The sequence below is a fragment of the Pseudopodoces humilis genome, chromosome 1 (genome assembly GCF_049639895.1).
Source record: "Pseudopodoces humilis isolate 2021_Gansu_Grassland_sample_001 chromosome 1, ASM4963989v1, whole genome shotgun sequence".
NCBI classification, from domain to species: Eukaryota; Metazoa; Chordata; class Aves; order Passeriformes; family Paridae; genus Pseudopodoces; species Pseudopodoces humilis.
In genome coordinates, this window is record NC_142200.1 from 81,827,641 (window position 1) to 81,844,229 (window position 16,589).

General features: G+C 37.3%; 1 protein-coding gene across 4 annotated transcripts in view; it reads right to left on the reverse strand.

The window, feature by feature from the left end:
* The window catches only part of DROSHA (drosha ribonuclease III), a 71,032-nt gene that overhangs the window by 20,773 nt on the left and 33,670 nt on the right, over positions 1-16,589 (reverse strand). For 3 of the 4 annotated variants that reach the window (XM_014255596.2, XM_005526475.3, XM_088053477.1), the window contains exons 16-22: positions 16,428-16,527; positions 13,439-13,546; positions 8,903-9,010; positions 6,409-6,547; positions 5,689-5,749; positions 3,717-3,776; positions 1,692-1,791 (exon numbers count right to left, since the gene is read on the reverse strand). In XM_014255596.2, the coding sequence (XP_014111071.1) occupies positions 1,692-1,791; positions 3,717-3,776; positions 5,689-5,749; positions 6,409-6,547; positions 8,903-9,010; positions 13,439-13,546; positions 16,428-16,527 (676 nt within the window). The remainder of the gene's footprint in view (positions 1-1,691; positions 1,792-3,716; positions 3,777-5,688; positions 5,750-6,408; positions 6,548-8,902; positions 9,011-13,438; positions 13,547-16,427; positions 16,528-16,589) is intronic. The other variant, XM_014255597.2, reaches the window with a different exon arrangement.

Sequence of the window (16,589 nt, forward strand, 5' to 3'; positions counted from 1 at the left end):
GGGATTTTTAAAGAAGAGATTTGTGCATCTCTCAAAGTTTGTATGAGAGTAGGCTCTTCCCAGATGGGTGTAAGTTTCTACTGATTAATTTCTTGTTAACTTTCAACTTCATCTCCCAGAGTATAAAGCTGGAGACTAAATTGCTTGAGATGCATGGTTGAGACATATTTCAATTGCCAAAAAGAGTTTTCCATTTTCAATGAATGGCAGCCTGTTCACTGCTTCCGAACACTGTGAATTACAACTTACAGTGTTCCATCACACTTTATTATGCACAGTGAGCACTTTCCACAGTCAACAAAGGAGTAGAATATTAATTGTCTCATATAAAATTTAAACTTCTTAGACTTATCATTTGATTCTTAATTATGAACAGCATTCCACAAGTTCAAGAGACATTGAGAGACTGAGAATTATATTAAGTGAACTGAATGCAACATTTCAGGGGATGAAACCAGGAACATCATATAAGACACATGAGATAAACAAAGGGTAAGTTGGAAAATTCAGAATATACAGATATCTAATATTTACAGCTGTATCTACAGTTTTTAAAAATACTGCAATAGAAAAATTCAAAAATTGTCCTTGTACAATGATAAAGGTTGTGAACAGACTTGAAGAATAGATGAGCTTTCCTGATGCAGGTTCAAAACTAGTATCATGAATTCAAATACTTTGGTATTTGGTATTCAGGCAATACCATATTTGTAAACAAAGCCGTGATATGAAATATTTCAATCAATTCATGCTTATCTAAATTAATAAAGAAAGATGTGGAAAAAAAATATTATGTTTACTTCCTACCCTATGCCTCTCCTGAGAGCTGAGCAAAAAGATGGTATGTTAGAAATCCTGCAGTTTTTGCCAAAATCCCAAGACTGGATATGCTTGTTTAGGGCACTGTGTGATTACAGAGAGGAAAGATTAAAAGAGCAACTTGAAAACTCTCAGCAGTACACAGTGGACAGTGTGTGTACATGTCTGGCATAATCTATACCAGCAAGTCTCAGAATCAAGAACAAATAAGGGAATACTTATCTATTTATGCATAGAGATTGAATGAACTTTCTGTATCATAATACCATACACCAGTATCATATACAGAGACATAAAAAGCTCTGTCATTCACAGAACTAAATTAAATAAAATTCTATGTCATCTTAATTGTTCCTAGGAGCTAACAACTCTGTTAAAGCCCTGTTTAATGTACTTCTGATTACCCTGAACGTCTATAGTGGAATGGAAAAGTACTTCACAGGTTATGGAGCAGATGACAATTTTCCCCCCATTTTTCCTACCTCTTGTTGCCATGTTCTCCCTAGATATTCTATCAGAAAGTCCTCTTATAAACATTTTTATAAGTTTGATTCTTATAAGTTCTACTGTCAGCTTCATTACTTGTGCAAATTAAAGGCAAGTATAGGCACAACTTCAACAAAGGCTAAAAACTTATCTTTATGCCTGCAAAAATCACTTTTTCCAAAAGCATGCTTTGGAGAAAACACGAAGTTCTCCTTTATCTTCAAAATCTACTTTCAAACCAAAAAGGGCTTCTGGGTGCCAAATCTTGCACACAAAACACAGCAAAGAAAGTGATGTTCAAAGCAGGCAGCTCCCTCAAGAAGTAGTGCAGACCCTCACAGTGCTCCACCCACAGATGTCAAGCACAGAGGCACAGAGAGCTGTACCTTAGCCAGCATGGCCAGGTGTTGGTTCTGCACAATGGCAGTGCGGTACGTAGCTAATCCTCCTTCCTCCAGAGTGGGAAACAGGTAGTATAAGTGGACACTGGCAAAACAAAAAGCAAACCAGATGCTGTTAGTATTTGATTAAAGATGAACCACATACACCTGTAGAGAACTGTGCCCTTCCCCACTCAGACCCTAGTGAGTAACATAGGTCTGCTCCCAAAGTGGGACTCGGCTTGAAGTAAGGTAAAGATACAAACATTCAAACAATGCCCAATCCTGACAGGATAGCACTGTCAGCAAAGGAGGAAGAGTGCTGTTTCTCTGCTGGGCAGCACGTTCCTAGCAGCAGCAGCAGAGGGTTCAGCACAGCTGACACCTAGAGGATGCTGAGGAATAAAGCACAAGGGAAGCCTGAGCCTTGAGAAACACCGTGCTGTGAGTGCAGTGCTTTCAGGTGACGCTGCTGCCAACAGGATATCTGTTTATACACACCTCTTAAAGTACTTTAACGGATGCTAATGAAAACAAAGAACAGAACTCAACAGCCTGGATTTATCAAATGGGTGAAGTCATTGTACCACAAACCACAGAAAAAAAATAAAATACATATATATATATAGAGAGAGAGAGAGAGAGGTAAAAATCACAGGCTTTTAACAACCTTTAATGGTATTTGTCATCATGCTGGCAAGGTATTTCATAAAACAGAAACAAAACAAAACAACTAATTCAGTGATCCCATCAAGATCTGAATAATAAATAAATGATTTTGGATACTTTCATCAATAACTATCTAACCCATGTAGAAAAAAGTTAACACATAGAGGGTTTTCAATGTTCCACAATTAAGGCACTGTATGGCACTAATTATTAAAGTATTTTATTAACCAGTACACAGGGAGAAAAATGCAGATGGATGTAAGATTATTTAAGGACAAAAACTGATATAAAACTTAGCAGCAATCTAATCAAGCATCGTAATTCGTAACAGCAGACACCTGAAGTTGAGAGGTAGAACAAAAAATCAGACTTAAATAGGTGCTTACATGCTCTATTGAACAGAAATGGAGCTCTTTTTTTTCTGAATAGAGACAAAAGTTAGCTCAGAAAGTGAACTGATGGTTGATGAACAATGACAATGAAAAATGCAAGACATTTTAATCAGCAAGTCTTCCATCTTATCATCCTGTACTGTTGTATGAGAGAAAAGGCCATGAGTTTTAAGGGCAGTGAAGACCTTTATAGGCTAATAGTTTTTAATATCACATAGCTAATGGCTAGTAGAGAGCAAGAGATATAAAGGCAGTTTTGTTGTTCATGTAACAAACTTGTTTAAAGAGCAAATTAGCAGTGAACAAGACCACACTTCTATTAAGAACAGTAGAAGAAAACAGGTGAAAATAGATTATAATCCTTATATTGTGCAAACTGTTTGCCTCTACTAAGGTAAGGTAGAAAAATGGATAACTAATAATATGCCTGTATTGTTCACTGATTTCAGAATACTCAGGGCGGAGCAATTTTTGATGAACCATGGGGTTTTTTCATTACTTTTGATTAAACTGCATTTGTGTTTAATTGTTTAAGCTTTTATGGAAGCTACAGCCCTAATTACTGGAAATACAAGAACTGTAACATATTCAACATTACCCATAAATACTTCTCTCTTGTAACTAGACAAAAAGAACCCATGGAAACAAAACAGCATGCTGGGAAAAATATCTTTCCTTTAATAAAGGGGTACAAAATTCAACTTGTCTATAGCTGAATAATCTCTAATCCAAATCAATTTAAAATCACATTCCACGAAACAGAAACTCTAGCTTTTTATTTTGTCATCTTTCTTGTTTTATCATGACCACTGAAAGAATTATCAAGAGAGTCGTCTGCAGGTGTGCAGGTCTAAATATCAGGCAGGACTGCAAACATACACAGTGAAAGTAGACACTGAAAAGTTCAATAAACACAACACTATAATAATAACATACAAAGGTGAGAACTGCTGAAGAATTCCCCATTTACCTTGTTAAGAACTCCACCACAGCATCTCCCAGAAATTCTAAACGCTCATTGTGGTTAATCCTGAAAAAGGCATTTTAAAGTTCACCATAACCTAAATAACACATACTGGTTATTTACACAACACAATTAAAACAGAAAAAAAATCAGAGTTGATTGCTGATCAGTCATGATAGTCAGTTCTGCAGCCTCCCCCACCCTCTCTGGATTACAATCCTTTCCAAAAAAGAGTAATAACTATGTGAATCATGAAACTCAGGACTGACACCACCACCTTCGAAATTTCAGTACGTTCTGTTCCAAGCCATTGTCAGAGCGTCACAAAATGCGGAAAAGAAACAGGACTGCTGCCTGGCACTGAAGTCAGGTTTCTCTGTCCATCAGAGGGCACCAGGTGATTGAAACAAATAGCCTGTTCTGAGCCTTGTGCATGATACTAGGGAGCTCTACCTAATTAACATCAACACCTGCATGGCAGGATGACCCTGCAGCAGATAGCTGGTATGGCAAAGGGAGTAAGAACTTGAATTTTTCATAGCACCTTTAAATGCCTTGCTTTCTGTAATTTCCTCTGAGCTCAAAAGATAAAATGGCTTTACCAGGAGATGCATCCAAAGATGCCATTAAGTTATTAGAATCCTTTATTTCCTCTGTTTTCTTTCATCACTGCTCCTGATTTACCTTTGTTTTGCATAAAGTTTCATTTCCTTCAAGCTGTCTGCCTGCTTATATTCAAAGGACTAAAAGGGCAAGCGGCTGAAAAAGAATGTGAGCTTGTCTTTGAATACATACAAATTTCTGCTCTAGACATCAAAGCAAGTAAAGCAGCACCAGTTTTGATTTCACACGATCGTAACAGAAACAAGGCAATTGCCACAGGATTTTTTTTTTTTAATCCAGAGGATCCCTGTCAAGTGTTTGGCAGCTTCTATTGTAATTTTCACTCCCCCAACAATTATATAATTAGTGCAATTTCTGAAATAGCAGGCCTTTGTTATGGGTGGAAAGAATTCAAGTACCTCTGCTGCATAAAACAGAGTGTGAGCAGATCTACAACAACTCTATGCAGCAATATAACTGAAAACACACTCTCAGAAATGGGACTTTATATTTTTGTGTTTTTTCACAGGAATTAATGCAATTTAGCCTTATGCTATCTTTAGAGGACTCAAATAAGCTTGAAGAGAAAAGGGCATGGTCTAGCTGAAACAGCATTTAGGGAACAGTCCAACAACCATTTAGCAGAATTAAATTTCTCCTATTCCCAAGCTTCTTCCGAAATGATGGCTCTTGAAAGGTCCGGCTACAGCACTAGCTGACTAAAATACACACTGCCATCTAGTTCATACGTTTAAGAGATTTCACATGCAACTGTTTCTTGCATTAGCCTTGTGAGCTTTATTTATTCAGCTTCAGTTAAATATGGTGCCTGTGACTGTAAACCACGCATTAAACTATATTTATATACACAGAATTCTTAGTGGTCATTTACGGATTATTGCATTACTACATTAATGGGTTTTGCATCTGTCTTTAAATTGGAACAGTAAATCAGCAAAGCCCATGTACAGGACCATGCTCCTGTTAACAAGGTGCCATGCCAGGAAGGTACTACTGTGAGAAAAAGTGATGAAGAATCCAATTTATAGCACTGATAACAACAACAACAAATCTTATTTTTAGTTCTGCAGAAAGCAAAAATGTAGCCTTTTAGTCCCCCTCATTTCAGGGATCAACAAAAATGATAGAATTATCTGTTAAAATCTTCCTCAGAAGTTTTCTGCAGGCATGACCAAACATTTACTATGTGACTGCTAATGGAGGTTCAGCACACTTTCATAATATAAAAGTCAATTCAAAATGACTTTTCACTTCAACTATTTGCCAAAGCTGTTGCTGACAGTAAGTTGGTTGTTTCTATTAAATATCTCCCTCTGCAGCAGCTTCCCTACTTGCAAACAACTATTTTCATTACCTGGAAGGAGCTGGATCATCCTGTCCCAAACGGGACATAATATTTATCAGGGTGTTTATCCCTAGAAACATAAACAATGCACTATTAAGTAAACAGCCACTAATTCACTTTGAATAAATGTAGAAAACAATTACTCAAAATGTTACTTTGTAATTGCTGTACACAAGATTATCCTGTTATTTACAGGGTTTATTACATCAAGTATAATCCTTACCAATGCTCTCTGCCTAACTGACTGCAGTCCCATTACAACAGTATTGAATTTTTGCATTCAGGGAGCCAGATAAATAACACCTTTGCATGAAAAGGGCATTCTAAACATTACATAAGCAACAAAAATTTTATTTCATTATCTCTGAGTATCCTTTAAAGGGGTGAAGAATATTTTGCAGCAGACAGACCACATGTTCACATTAGTAAGACATTTACAAAAAACCATGTTGAGCAGCAAATTAAGAAAACAGTACTTGCCAAAAATCTAAGCAAATGCATCCTCCCGTTTATTACCCTTGCCTGTTCTCAGCTCTTTACTTACTGACTAATTTGCAAAATCCAGTCTTTTAGAAAGACTTCTCCGGTGCCTGCATATAATCATTGAAATCCTCTACTGAAGGCATCTCTCAAAAGAACAACAGCCAAGGAAATGATAATGGAACAAAGGGTGTTCTTACTGATTAAGTGTGAGGTAAGAGAAAAATGTTAGTGGTGTAAGTAGCATACCTTTTTTTCTCATGTGTATATGGTGAACTTTTCTATCTCCATACTTGGGCTGTCGAATCCCACAGTTGGATAAGGAATTCCTGGCATGATCTGGATTCATCCCAAAATTTAAATGGTGACTTGGGTGAGTCATGGCAAGCTATAGTGTAACACATTCAGGAAAAAGAAGTGTTAAATGTATTTTTGCAAATGAAACAAAAACATTATCTTAGACTGGTAGCTAGTAATAGTTATTTTTCAGTTTGAAGAAAGGTTACAAAGTGATGTAGTCAATCAGAAACTTGGTTCCAGCAATTTAAATGTAGGGTGAACTATTTCAGATGTCAGAAAGAAGCAACATTTATGCTCAATCATCAATTTAACTAATTAACTTTCATCTCTTTTTTTCTTTGGAGAAAAATTAGTTTAGAAGAGAAAAAGCATGAATTGTCAATTTGCCTTAAGACTTTTGCTTACCAGCTTTGCTGACCTGATTTCAATACATTTGCTTATTTAAAAATATATTCACTCTAACACTGAACTATAAATATTCATATTAAAAATATAAGCAATTAGAAGAGCTTCTCAACCATCCATATTTGCATTACTTAAAAATCTATAAAGCTCTCCAAGCTCAAAAAATGAAACAACAAGTACATTATTCCTGGCAGAGTTAATCACAAAACAACTCTTTCCCTCATGACTATAGAGGACTGACTCTTCAAATGGAAGAGGAATGACAGGACTCCTGATTTACCTTCGTACCACCAAGGATTACCAAAAGCTTACTCTGCTGCTGACACCATCACTGCAGGAATGGCAGCAGCAAGTAGAACTACAGCTTGTTTTTCAGAACTCCATCTTGCAAACTCACATATTTTCTCCTTTTTTACACACACACAGATCAAAATATTGTGCTTGTATAAAAGTATGTGCGCATGAAACTTGTGCATAAAAAAGAAACGCTGGAAAATACAAGCTGCAGAAAGTTACTTCTGACACACATGCAGGACTGGTGCTGCAGACTGTGAGCAAAGACATTCAGTAATTAATTCAAACATTGTCTGTTGTTTTCTAAGCATAAAACTTAAAGTCAAATTATATTTAATCAACAATAAGAACTTTCTCCAAGCCCTTTCTAATTATTCCTTGATAGTATTACAAAGTTTGTTGTAATTGAACATTCTCAAATTCTGCTCCATCTGGGCTAGATGACACATTACAGCTTTTCTGAATAGATAACTCAGCATAACCTTTTTTAACCTGCCTGTATTTTAAAAAGAATACACCATGATAAAATAGGTAACAGTAAGTGCAGAATTATACATCTAACATTGCCTATGCTCAAGCAGATGACTGACACTATATACATTTTTAAAAAGCTCTTCCTCTTATGGAAAATGTTTGTAGGTTTTAAATCAATGCGTATAGGGACAAAGCATTAAAAAACACATTTTTTTATAACCAAACATGACTAATGCTTACACATTTGATTTTTATGCTTTCATCTCTTTCTGATCAGAATTTACTTGTTGGTTTGTGTGTTTGGCCACAACATTTTGAAAGTTTCCATCACTGCATTTTTATATCTGACATCAATTCAAAGAAAGCCTGCCAACAACCAAATCTTAGAAGATATTCAATGTTTAATATAACTTGCAGTAGGAAAAGGCCTAGAAAACAAATTATAGAAACCAGAAAAGCTGTGAAAAAAGACATTTCCTTAAAATAATTTGGGAGTAAAATCTCTAAAGAAATACAAAAACTGCCAAGTTTTGAACTTAGTCCAGTCATTGGAGAGAAATGACGCTTACTTCAGAAGTTCTGAACAAAGTCCCCATTTTCCTTCAGTAAATTAAAAAAAAAGTCTAACAGGAAAGGGGTTGATGCCAAGCATCAACCTCAGAAGTAATCAGTTCCAAATAAGCACTAATATAAAAGGCTGGTTACGTGATATGGATGCATCTAAAACAAGTAAGAAATTCTCCTCCCCAGTTCCTGCTCTTGCTTGTAAATAAAAAAATTTCATCACGTACTTGCAGAAATTAAGAGCTGAACAGAAGTTTGAAAACTTCTATTCACTATCTCCAAATGTAAAAAAAGGGCAATGTTTGAATTATTCTCTTTTGAACAACTGTCTCTAAAAACAAGAAGCAAGGCACATACACTCATTTGCAGAATAACACGGTATTCTCTATAAATACCTTAAAAAAGGAACTTAGTCAGACATGAGTACTGGACAGTCTTTTCAGTAACTGCATTTTTGTCTTGCTACACATTATAAGCAAGTCCACATCTACCATGGGAGCAAAGGTAGGTGCAATATCTATGTGAACAACCAATATCTCTATTTTGAAGTCTCTTGGGAAAATTGAATTTTTCCAAAAATCTGCAGTATAGGTAATCATGTCCATCCAAGCTGTGGCAATGCCGTGCATTTCAGCACTATGGATGAACTCAGTAATATCAAGAAGAGAAACCAGCAAGAGGTTGGGGTTTTCTTTTCATATCTTACCTGCAGTAAGCACCTATCTCTGAAAGTGTAGCCTATCAATTTGTCCAAGTGCATCAGACACTGATGGTAGCGGACATGGTGGGTGAGGACAGGAAGCATCATGGCATGCTGAAAAAACAAATGCAATAAGCAAAAACATTCAACTTCAGTGTACAGAGAACTCAGATGACTGAGCTAAAAATACAAACACTTCCCAATTGTTACAGCACTTAGTTTACTGTTTTGGTTTAAATGAAGAAAAAAAAAATAAAAAAAAATCATCGTTTCTTGTCTTTCACTTATCAAAGCAATTAATCATATGTTTTTATCTCCACAAGTCTTCCCAGACTAAAGAAATAAACACATAAACCCAGTCTTCAACTTAAGTAACTTCAGTGAGGTATAAAAAATGTCAGCTCACCAGTAACAGCGAATTTCAAGAAGCTATGACTAAATACAATGCTATATGTTTGTACCTTTTCACTTAACATCCTGCTTCAGAAATAAAGAAACATCACTTCTGCTCTGCCTCATTACATTAAGGAAGAAAGACTTTACACCACTTTAGCCAGCTTTCACCAAACAACAGTAGCTACTCAATTTTCAAGCACAGTTGTGCCTTGCTTCACTTCCTTTTGAGGAAGAATTATGGGATTTTTGAAATGCTGCTGTCTGGCACATTTAATGTGCTAAAAAATATCAGAAAGGTTGCTGTTTCTCTACGAAACAAAGTGGTTTTTTTTGTTGGGGAAAACGTCAGTAAGATTGAAAAAAACAACAACTCTCTTTTGTAACAACGGCAGTCCCCCTGGCTGTGTTTCAAAGAAGGAATTCTACACTAATATTGACTTCGGATGCATCTGGGTTGAAATAGGCAATTAGTAGTTTATCAGTAAAATAGTATAGCAAGTATGATATCAATATCACAATTCTTGCATAAGAATGAAAAGAGAAACAGGAGAAATGCAGGACTTTTATGCATGTGACCATTTGTGAACCAGTTTTTTTCTAATCATTCCTATTACTGACATGACATGAATATATTCAAAATACAGGTGTATTTTAAGGGCATTAAAATCTCAGGGCTGTCATAATTAATTCAGAAAGGGGATTCTGTACGGTTAGAGGAAACAAGCGTATAGCATTGAGAGAAGCAAGAAAAACAAGCACACAAAGTAGATGATGTGTAATTTACAGAATAAATGATGTTACACATTTCTGCAGGTCACTAACAACAGAATAACAGAAAATACAAACTGGTGAACATTACAAGATCAAAAATTAAGACTAACCAATGGCAAGACTTTCTGTTTAAGTAAAAGACCATGAAATTCCTGAGAACTGAACACAGAGCTGGAAGGCAATCACAGAATCATTTAGATTGGAAAAGACCCCTAAGATGATTGAGTCTAACTGCTAAAGTAACACTGTAAACTCCACCAACTAAACCATGTCCCCAGGATCTTCATAAATACCTTCACCAATGGTGACTTCACCACTTTCCTGAGCAACCTGTTACAATGCTTAGTCACCTTATCTACAAAGAAATTATTTCTAATATCCAGACTTAAACCCCCTTGGTACAACTTGCAACCATTTCCTTTTGTCCTGTCACTTGCTGCCTGGAGAATACACCATCTCCCACCTGGCTACAGCCTCTTTTCAGGCAGATATAGAGAGTGATATGGTATCCCCTTGAGCCACCTTTTACCCAGGCTAAACAACCCCAGCCCCCTCAGCCACTTCTCAGACTTGTGCTCCAGACCCTTCAGAAAGGCACGCTGCCCTTCTCTGAACCTGCTCCAGCCCCTCAATGTCCTTCTGGCTGTGAGGGGCCCAGAACTGAATGCAGGATTCAAGGTGCAGCCTCACCAGGGTCAGGTGCAGGGGGCTCTGCTGGCCTGTTCCTGCTGGCCACACTATTGCTGATACAGGCCAGGATGCCCTTGGCCTTTTTGGCAACCTGGGCGTACACTGGCTCATGTTCAGCTGGCTGTTGACTAGGAAATCCTCACTGGTCCTTTTCTCTCAAAGGGAACAACCAGCTAACAGCAAGAAAAAGACTCCCTGGATCTCCAAATGGCAGAGAAATATAAAACCACTCCAAGCAGAATTAGGAAGTGTAGGTGAAGTTTTATTTTGTTACCATGTCATTAATTTAGAGGTTTTTTGGGGGTAATTTGTAAGAACATCCCCTTTATCTCCATATAAACTGTGGAGATGTGTTTCCTATGTGTTCCTTCATGGAAGGAATTAACTGGGAAACACCAGAACAATCAAACCTGAAACTGTTTCACAGGACAACTCTGCTTCCCTGCCTCTATGGTCCACTGTACTAGACAGATTTAACATTCTTTACACTTTACCTGTGCCCCTGCATTTGAGGACTGAAATACCAAGTTTCAGACTTTTATCAGCTGTAGTGCAGTGAACAAATTGACAGATGCCTGGGAGCACACTGAAAGACTTTAATTTGACTCTTGAAGTTATATTGACAAAATGCTGCTTTCCTGGCACTAACTACTTGATTGACTGATTGATTTAATCAACGTCCATCATCTTGGATGTGGCTATTCAATGTTTCTGATCTTTTATGTATTTATCTCTTAAGAAGAGATGTTTTTAAAATATGTATGGTTTTAAATATTTTGCATGTCCTTTTCTTGCAGCAGCTAGCACAGCAAGGCAGAGACTCTCTCAAGTGCCCTCAGATACTGCTATCAACCCCCCGGACATCAGGTACTCCTGACCTGAAGCTACTAAGGGGAAGCAGGTGAGCTGAAGTATTTTGGAATGCATGAAATGCTGAACACTCTACACTGCTGTTGAGGGCTCACCAGCAACAATGGTGTGGGTGGAGAGGGTGGGAACAGACGTGGCATCTTCTCAGCATAGCCAGATCCTGCCACACTGTGTAAGTGCTGCCCAGCTCAGTGGCCAAGTACTGCTTGATATATGGGAATCTTCAAGTGAGCCTGTCAGAACTCACACATTTTACACTTTTTCTGAACATTCCACTTACCATTTTTACTCCCCTTTAAGCAGTTCATTTCTGAGACAGCAAAGACCAGTGTCATTAAGGCTACGTGGAACTCAGAGCAAGTATAAGCTATCATGAGTGACTTAAAAGAGTTTCAATCTTCTAAACTGCAATGCTTTTAAAATCAGTAATTTTAAATCGCTGCACTTGAGCTCTGCCCCTAGAGCTGATTTACGAGTATTTAGCTTTAGTCTACTTTAATCTGGGAAAAAGCATGTAGCAACAGCAGCAATCTTTCATTTTACAAACATACAGTTGCCTGTTCTTGGCCTCTCAAAGGAATCAAGTCAAAGGACCTCCATACCAGAACTGGCTGATTTAGATATTACAGCTGCAGATGGACACAAAAATTGTGAAATAGCTTTATTTTTATAATTCTTTGGTGTTTCGCTGTCCTTCACTAAATTAAACAGGAATATTCAAGATATTAGGAAATGAATCACAAAAGATATTATGAATAACACAGAATGGTTTCAAAGTGCCTAAATTGGAAATTTACACTGTTTACTTAAGCTGTAAAAATAGATACAGTTCACAGCAAAAAAATTAGGAAAGGGTTGTAATTTTCCTCAGCTATATGAGGAGATACTGTGCCACTATTCTTCTTCTACTTCAGAAGCAATTGCAGAATCACAAAAAATGTTTCAGACAGAAGAAAAGCAATTTTAGCTACTAGCATTTCTCTCACTGTAGAATTTCCCCCTTTGGCCTGACCAGACTTCTAAGATTACAACAGAATTTCTACCTATACCCTTGGCCTAGCAACCCAACTAATTTATAATTCACACTGTTAAGCTAATATTAAGTTGCATGCATTTAACTCTTAAATAACATCTCCAAAACAACAGCTAAAAAAATAATGAAAGTATAAATCTAGTATAATTATTTGGCTGTTACAAATACTCAAATTTTACTAATACAAAACTAAATAAAAATTGCACTTATTTTTATCATATCACAAAGCTGGCGGCTGTCAACTGTTTCAGAACAGGATCTGACAGAAACATGTTCCTTCGAGATGTCATGCATATGAAACAGAGTATCTGAAAGATATCTTTCTACTGAGGCGCAGGTGTTTTTAATCCAAACGTTAGGTGTGGTGGGATTTTAGGATTTTTTTACGTTCTTTCAAGTAAAAAGATATTTCTTCATACTTTACTGTAAAACTTGGGGTGTTTTCAAAAGCTATCTAAATAAAAAAAAAAATATTAAAATTAAGATATCTAAAACTAAGCCAGTTGATGGATTAAGGGTTCCACACTAGACTCAACATCTGGCAAACCTCCAGCCTCAAGCTGGCCGTTCCTAACGCCTCTCCCTTGCACTGATCAACCCCTGGCAGAAAATCTTAAATTACCTTTTTTCTGTGTATAAAGGGGGTGGACAAAACATGAGAATAGTTCCCTAGATCAACAGATATTACTGAGATATTTATTTCCATTTGGTTCCTCAGCCTAGAACAAACTCTTGCAAAGGTAAATGGCAGCTATCAAGAAAATACATCTCCCTTCAGTCACCTGGCAGACGTCAGAGCGTATCCCTGTTTTCCAGAATCCCTGGCTGCTCAACTCCACAGTCACTTCACGTCTCATTGTGTTCTTCTGACGAATTTTCTGCAGTGCTTCCTAAGCAGGGAGAAAACAGAGTTCCTGTGAAGAACTTGCTACAGCAAAGCACACCAATGCACACACCAGTGTGTTCACAATACCCATGAAAGGTTCATGGTGAGCAGTTTCTAGGGCTGGTACAGATCTAACAACTCCCAGCCACAGACTGGCAGATGTGCTGGAATACAGTGTAGACAGAGGATTTTGGTAAATCAAGGAGAAAACAGAGGTGACTACATTTTTTTTACTATAAATGAGAAAACAAACCAGTCCAACTCATACATTGATACATACATAAGTAAGAAAGATAAAGCCCTTATAATGAAAGCACTTTCTTTACCAGATGTACCAAACAACCTCTTCATTCATGTCCATCACTGAGAGTACTCCTGGTTTGAACTTCAGGAGGAGCAAAACAGGCTTTGCTTTGTCATCTTGGCTACTTAGCAACAGTTCCTGTTCAGCTATGTCACTATGCCCAGTCTGGGAACAGGGTCAGCATTCAGCAGTCCTGGAGACTAATGCTGATTGAAATGTACCAATTTTATTTCAACAAAAATTTTTAAAAATATGTTATACCTCGGCCACTGGCTATTTGGTGGCGTGCAAATAATTTGTCTTAAGAAACCATGAAAGGGTCAGAATCATTAAGCGATTTTGACAGTATCATTAAAAGAAAATACTTTCTGTAAAATGAAATGTAAGAAAAACAGATGAAATAAATCAGCCCTGGATTAGAATCTCTTGGTTCCAATACTATAATGCCCTGGGGTGTGCAAGCTCCCTATACAGCATGAAATAACCATAAAGACTCCCCTCAGTGCTCTGCCTTCTTCAGAACACAAAGCTCTTCAAAGCCGCAACTTATCTTGCCTCTCCTTCTCCTTTTCATTACAAGGCACTTGCTCAAAGCTGTCTCTTTCTAGCTCCCAGTTTGAAACCTGTGAGCATATCTGGGCAGGATCAGGCTCTGTTTTCTGATTTGCAGAGACTCACAAGTATTTCCAACAGGTGCATCTGTCCAGACACAGATTCATCAAACCTCAGACACCTCAATAAAGAGGTGTCTAGGGTAGGACGCTAGTTAGCCCTGGCTCCTTTTATATTCAATGAAGGGGATAAACGGCTTCAAAAATGCATTTCTCCCTCCACTGACTTCAAAGTGAGCCTTCAGGTCCTAATTTATGCACCTGCTGTAAATGCTCAAAGTTAGGTTAGAGGAACAAAGCCCCAGGCATGACCTTGTCACAAATAGTATCATTGCACAACCTCACAGCGGTGGATGACTGATGGCAGAGGGAACAGAGATGCTGCCAGCACTGCACCCCTTGTGCGTTGTCAAAGGTGTGTCATTGAGTTTTTCCTGAGAAAGGTGCTACAGTGTTTGCCAGACCTGGCTGTATTTCAGTCTGACTGGCTCAGGAGCACACCATAATATTTGATTCATTATCTTTAAAAGCCCATGTACCACTCAGGTATAGTCCTGCAGCTCCTTCTGAGTTACTGGCACCTCCACTGGCAAATATATAGATTATCCTCACATAAAGATTCTGCTTTAGCCCTGTATGCCTCCCTCTTGGCAAACTACTTGTAAAACCCATTATCCTATAATAGAGTCTAGAAACAAAAATCAGTAGTCCACAGCAAGTGCTAAATAACAACTTCAGCAGCAAAATATGATCACCCCCTTACAAACAATCTGCTACAATTTTACAAATAAGCCATCCATTAACCCCTAATGAAAATATGCCCATAAAACAATGGTCTCCTGCTTGCTCTGTGTGTAGTTGTGGCAAATAAAAACCATCTCCTGTAAGTACAAATATTTCTTAAACTTTACAATGTTGTGGGGTTTTCTGTTTTCACTTACAAGTAAGGAAGCCAAGGGCTTATTTAATATCAGCATAAATAAATGTTTACTAACACTCTTACTCACACAACAGCTTACTATGCTTTGTAACAATGAAAAAAATCAGGTGCAATGTCATATATATCAAACACTAAGTGCAACCAAAAGCAATTCCAAAAGTGCAATTTCTGAGACTTCCTCAATAAATGGGGGAAGTCTCAGGAATCGCACTCCATGATTCTCATGGGTCCTTCCCAAGTCAGGGTAGTCTATGTTTTTATGAATAATTAGTGTTTCTAATCAATAAATAAAAATACAAAACCACTTAATTAAATACCATCCTGTACTCGAGAAGTTAATTACTCCCCTATGTAGTCCTTACATAGGTTGTCAAATTAAGAGTGCCCAATAGACAGGCACCAGACAAATTCAAAGCTTCAGTCCAAGAGTTTATAGAAATAGATGGGTTGGTTTATGCTATATTTAGGAGTCTTTGTTTTCCTACTTTTAATTCTTAATTGGTTGAGCATTTGCACTTAGGAAATGCTTATTGCTCATCATTTTGTGGGGAAAAAAACAAAAAGAGCAAAATATCTTGTCTATCATACAACAACCGGATGATTTCAAGTCAAAGATCCTAAAGAATGTCACTATACCACCTAATAAATTACTTTTTATGCACACAAGCGTGGCAGTTTTTATCCTCAAAAGAGAAATGTTTAAAATTATGAGCCAGTTAAAAGTACATTATGAAAGAAAAAGTCCTTCTCTATGCTAATTCTTGAAACCATTAATGGCAACAGCTATAAAGAAGTTATGGTTCCATAACAATAATTTCTATAATTGGGTAAAAAACTTGCAGCAGTTTGACAGCCGAAAAAAGAAAAAAAAAACCTCACTCAATAACAAGCATGGATAAAAATAAAATCTGTGTTAAGAGTCTGGAAAGAAAATATTTTGTAAAGGATTTCTGTTGTTTCCAGAAACAGGGCTACCATTCCATCTCGAATTATAGTGCTCAATTCTCAGTTATAGGCAGGTCCAGAATACCTCTCTTTGTGATAACTTCTGTTTATCAGCCTGTTTGACTTTGGGACTATTAGCCAGTAGGTGACGCAGCTTCACGTAACTCTTCCACAGCTTTTGGTATCTGCAGGACAAAACCAGAAAATACATATTTTGGTCAATGAGCAGAAATCTCTGTTTGTCATT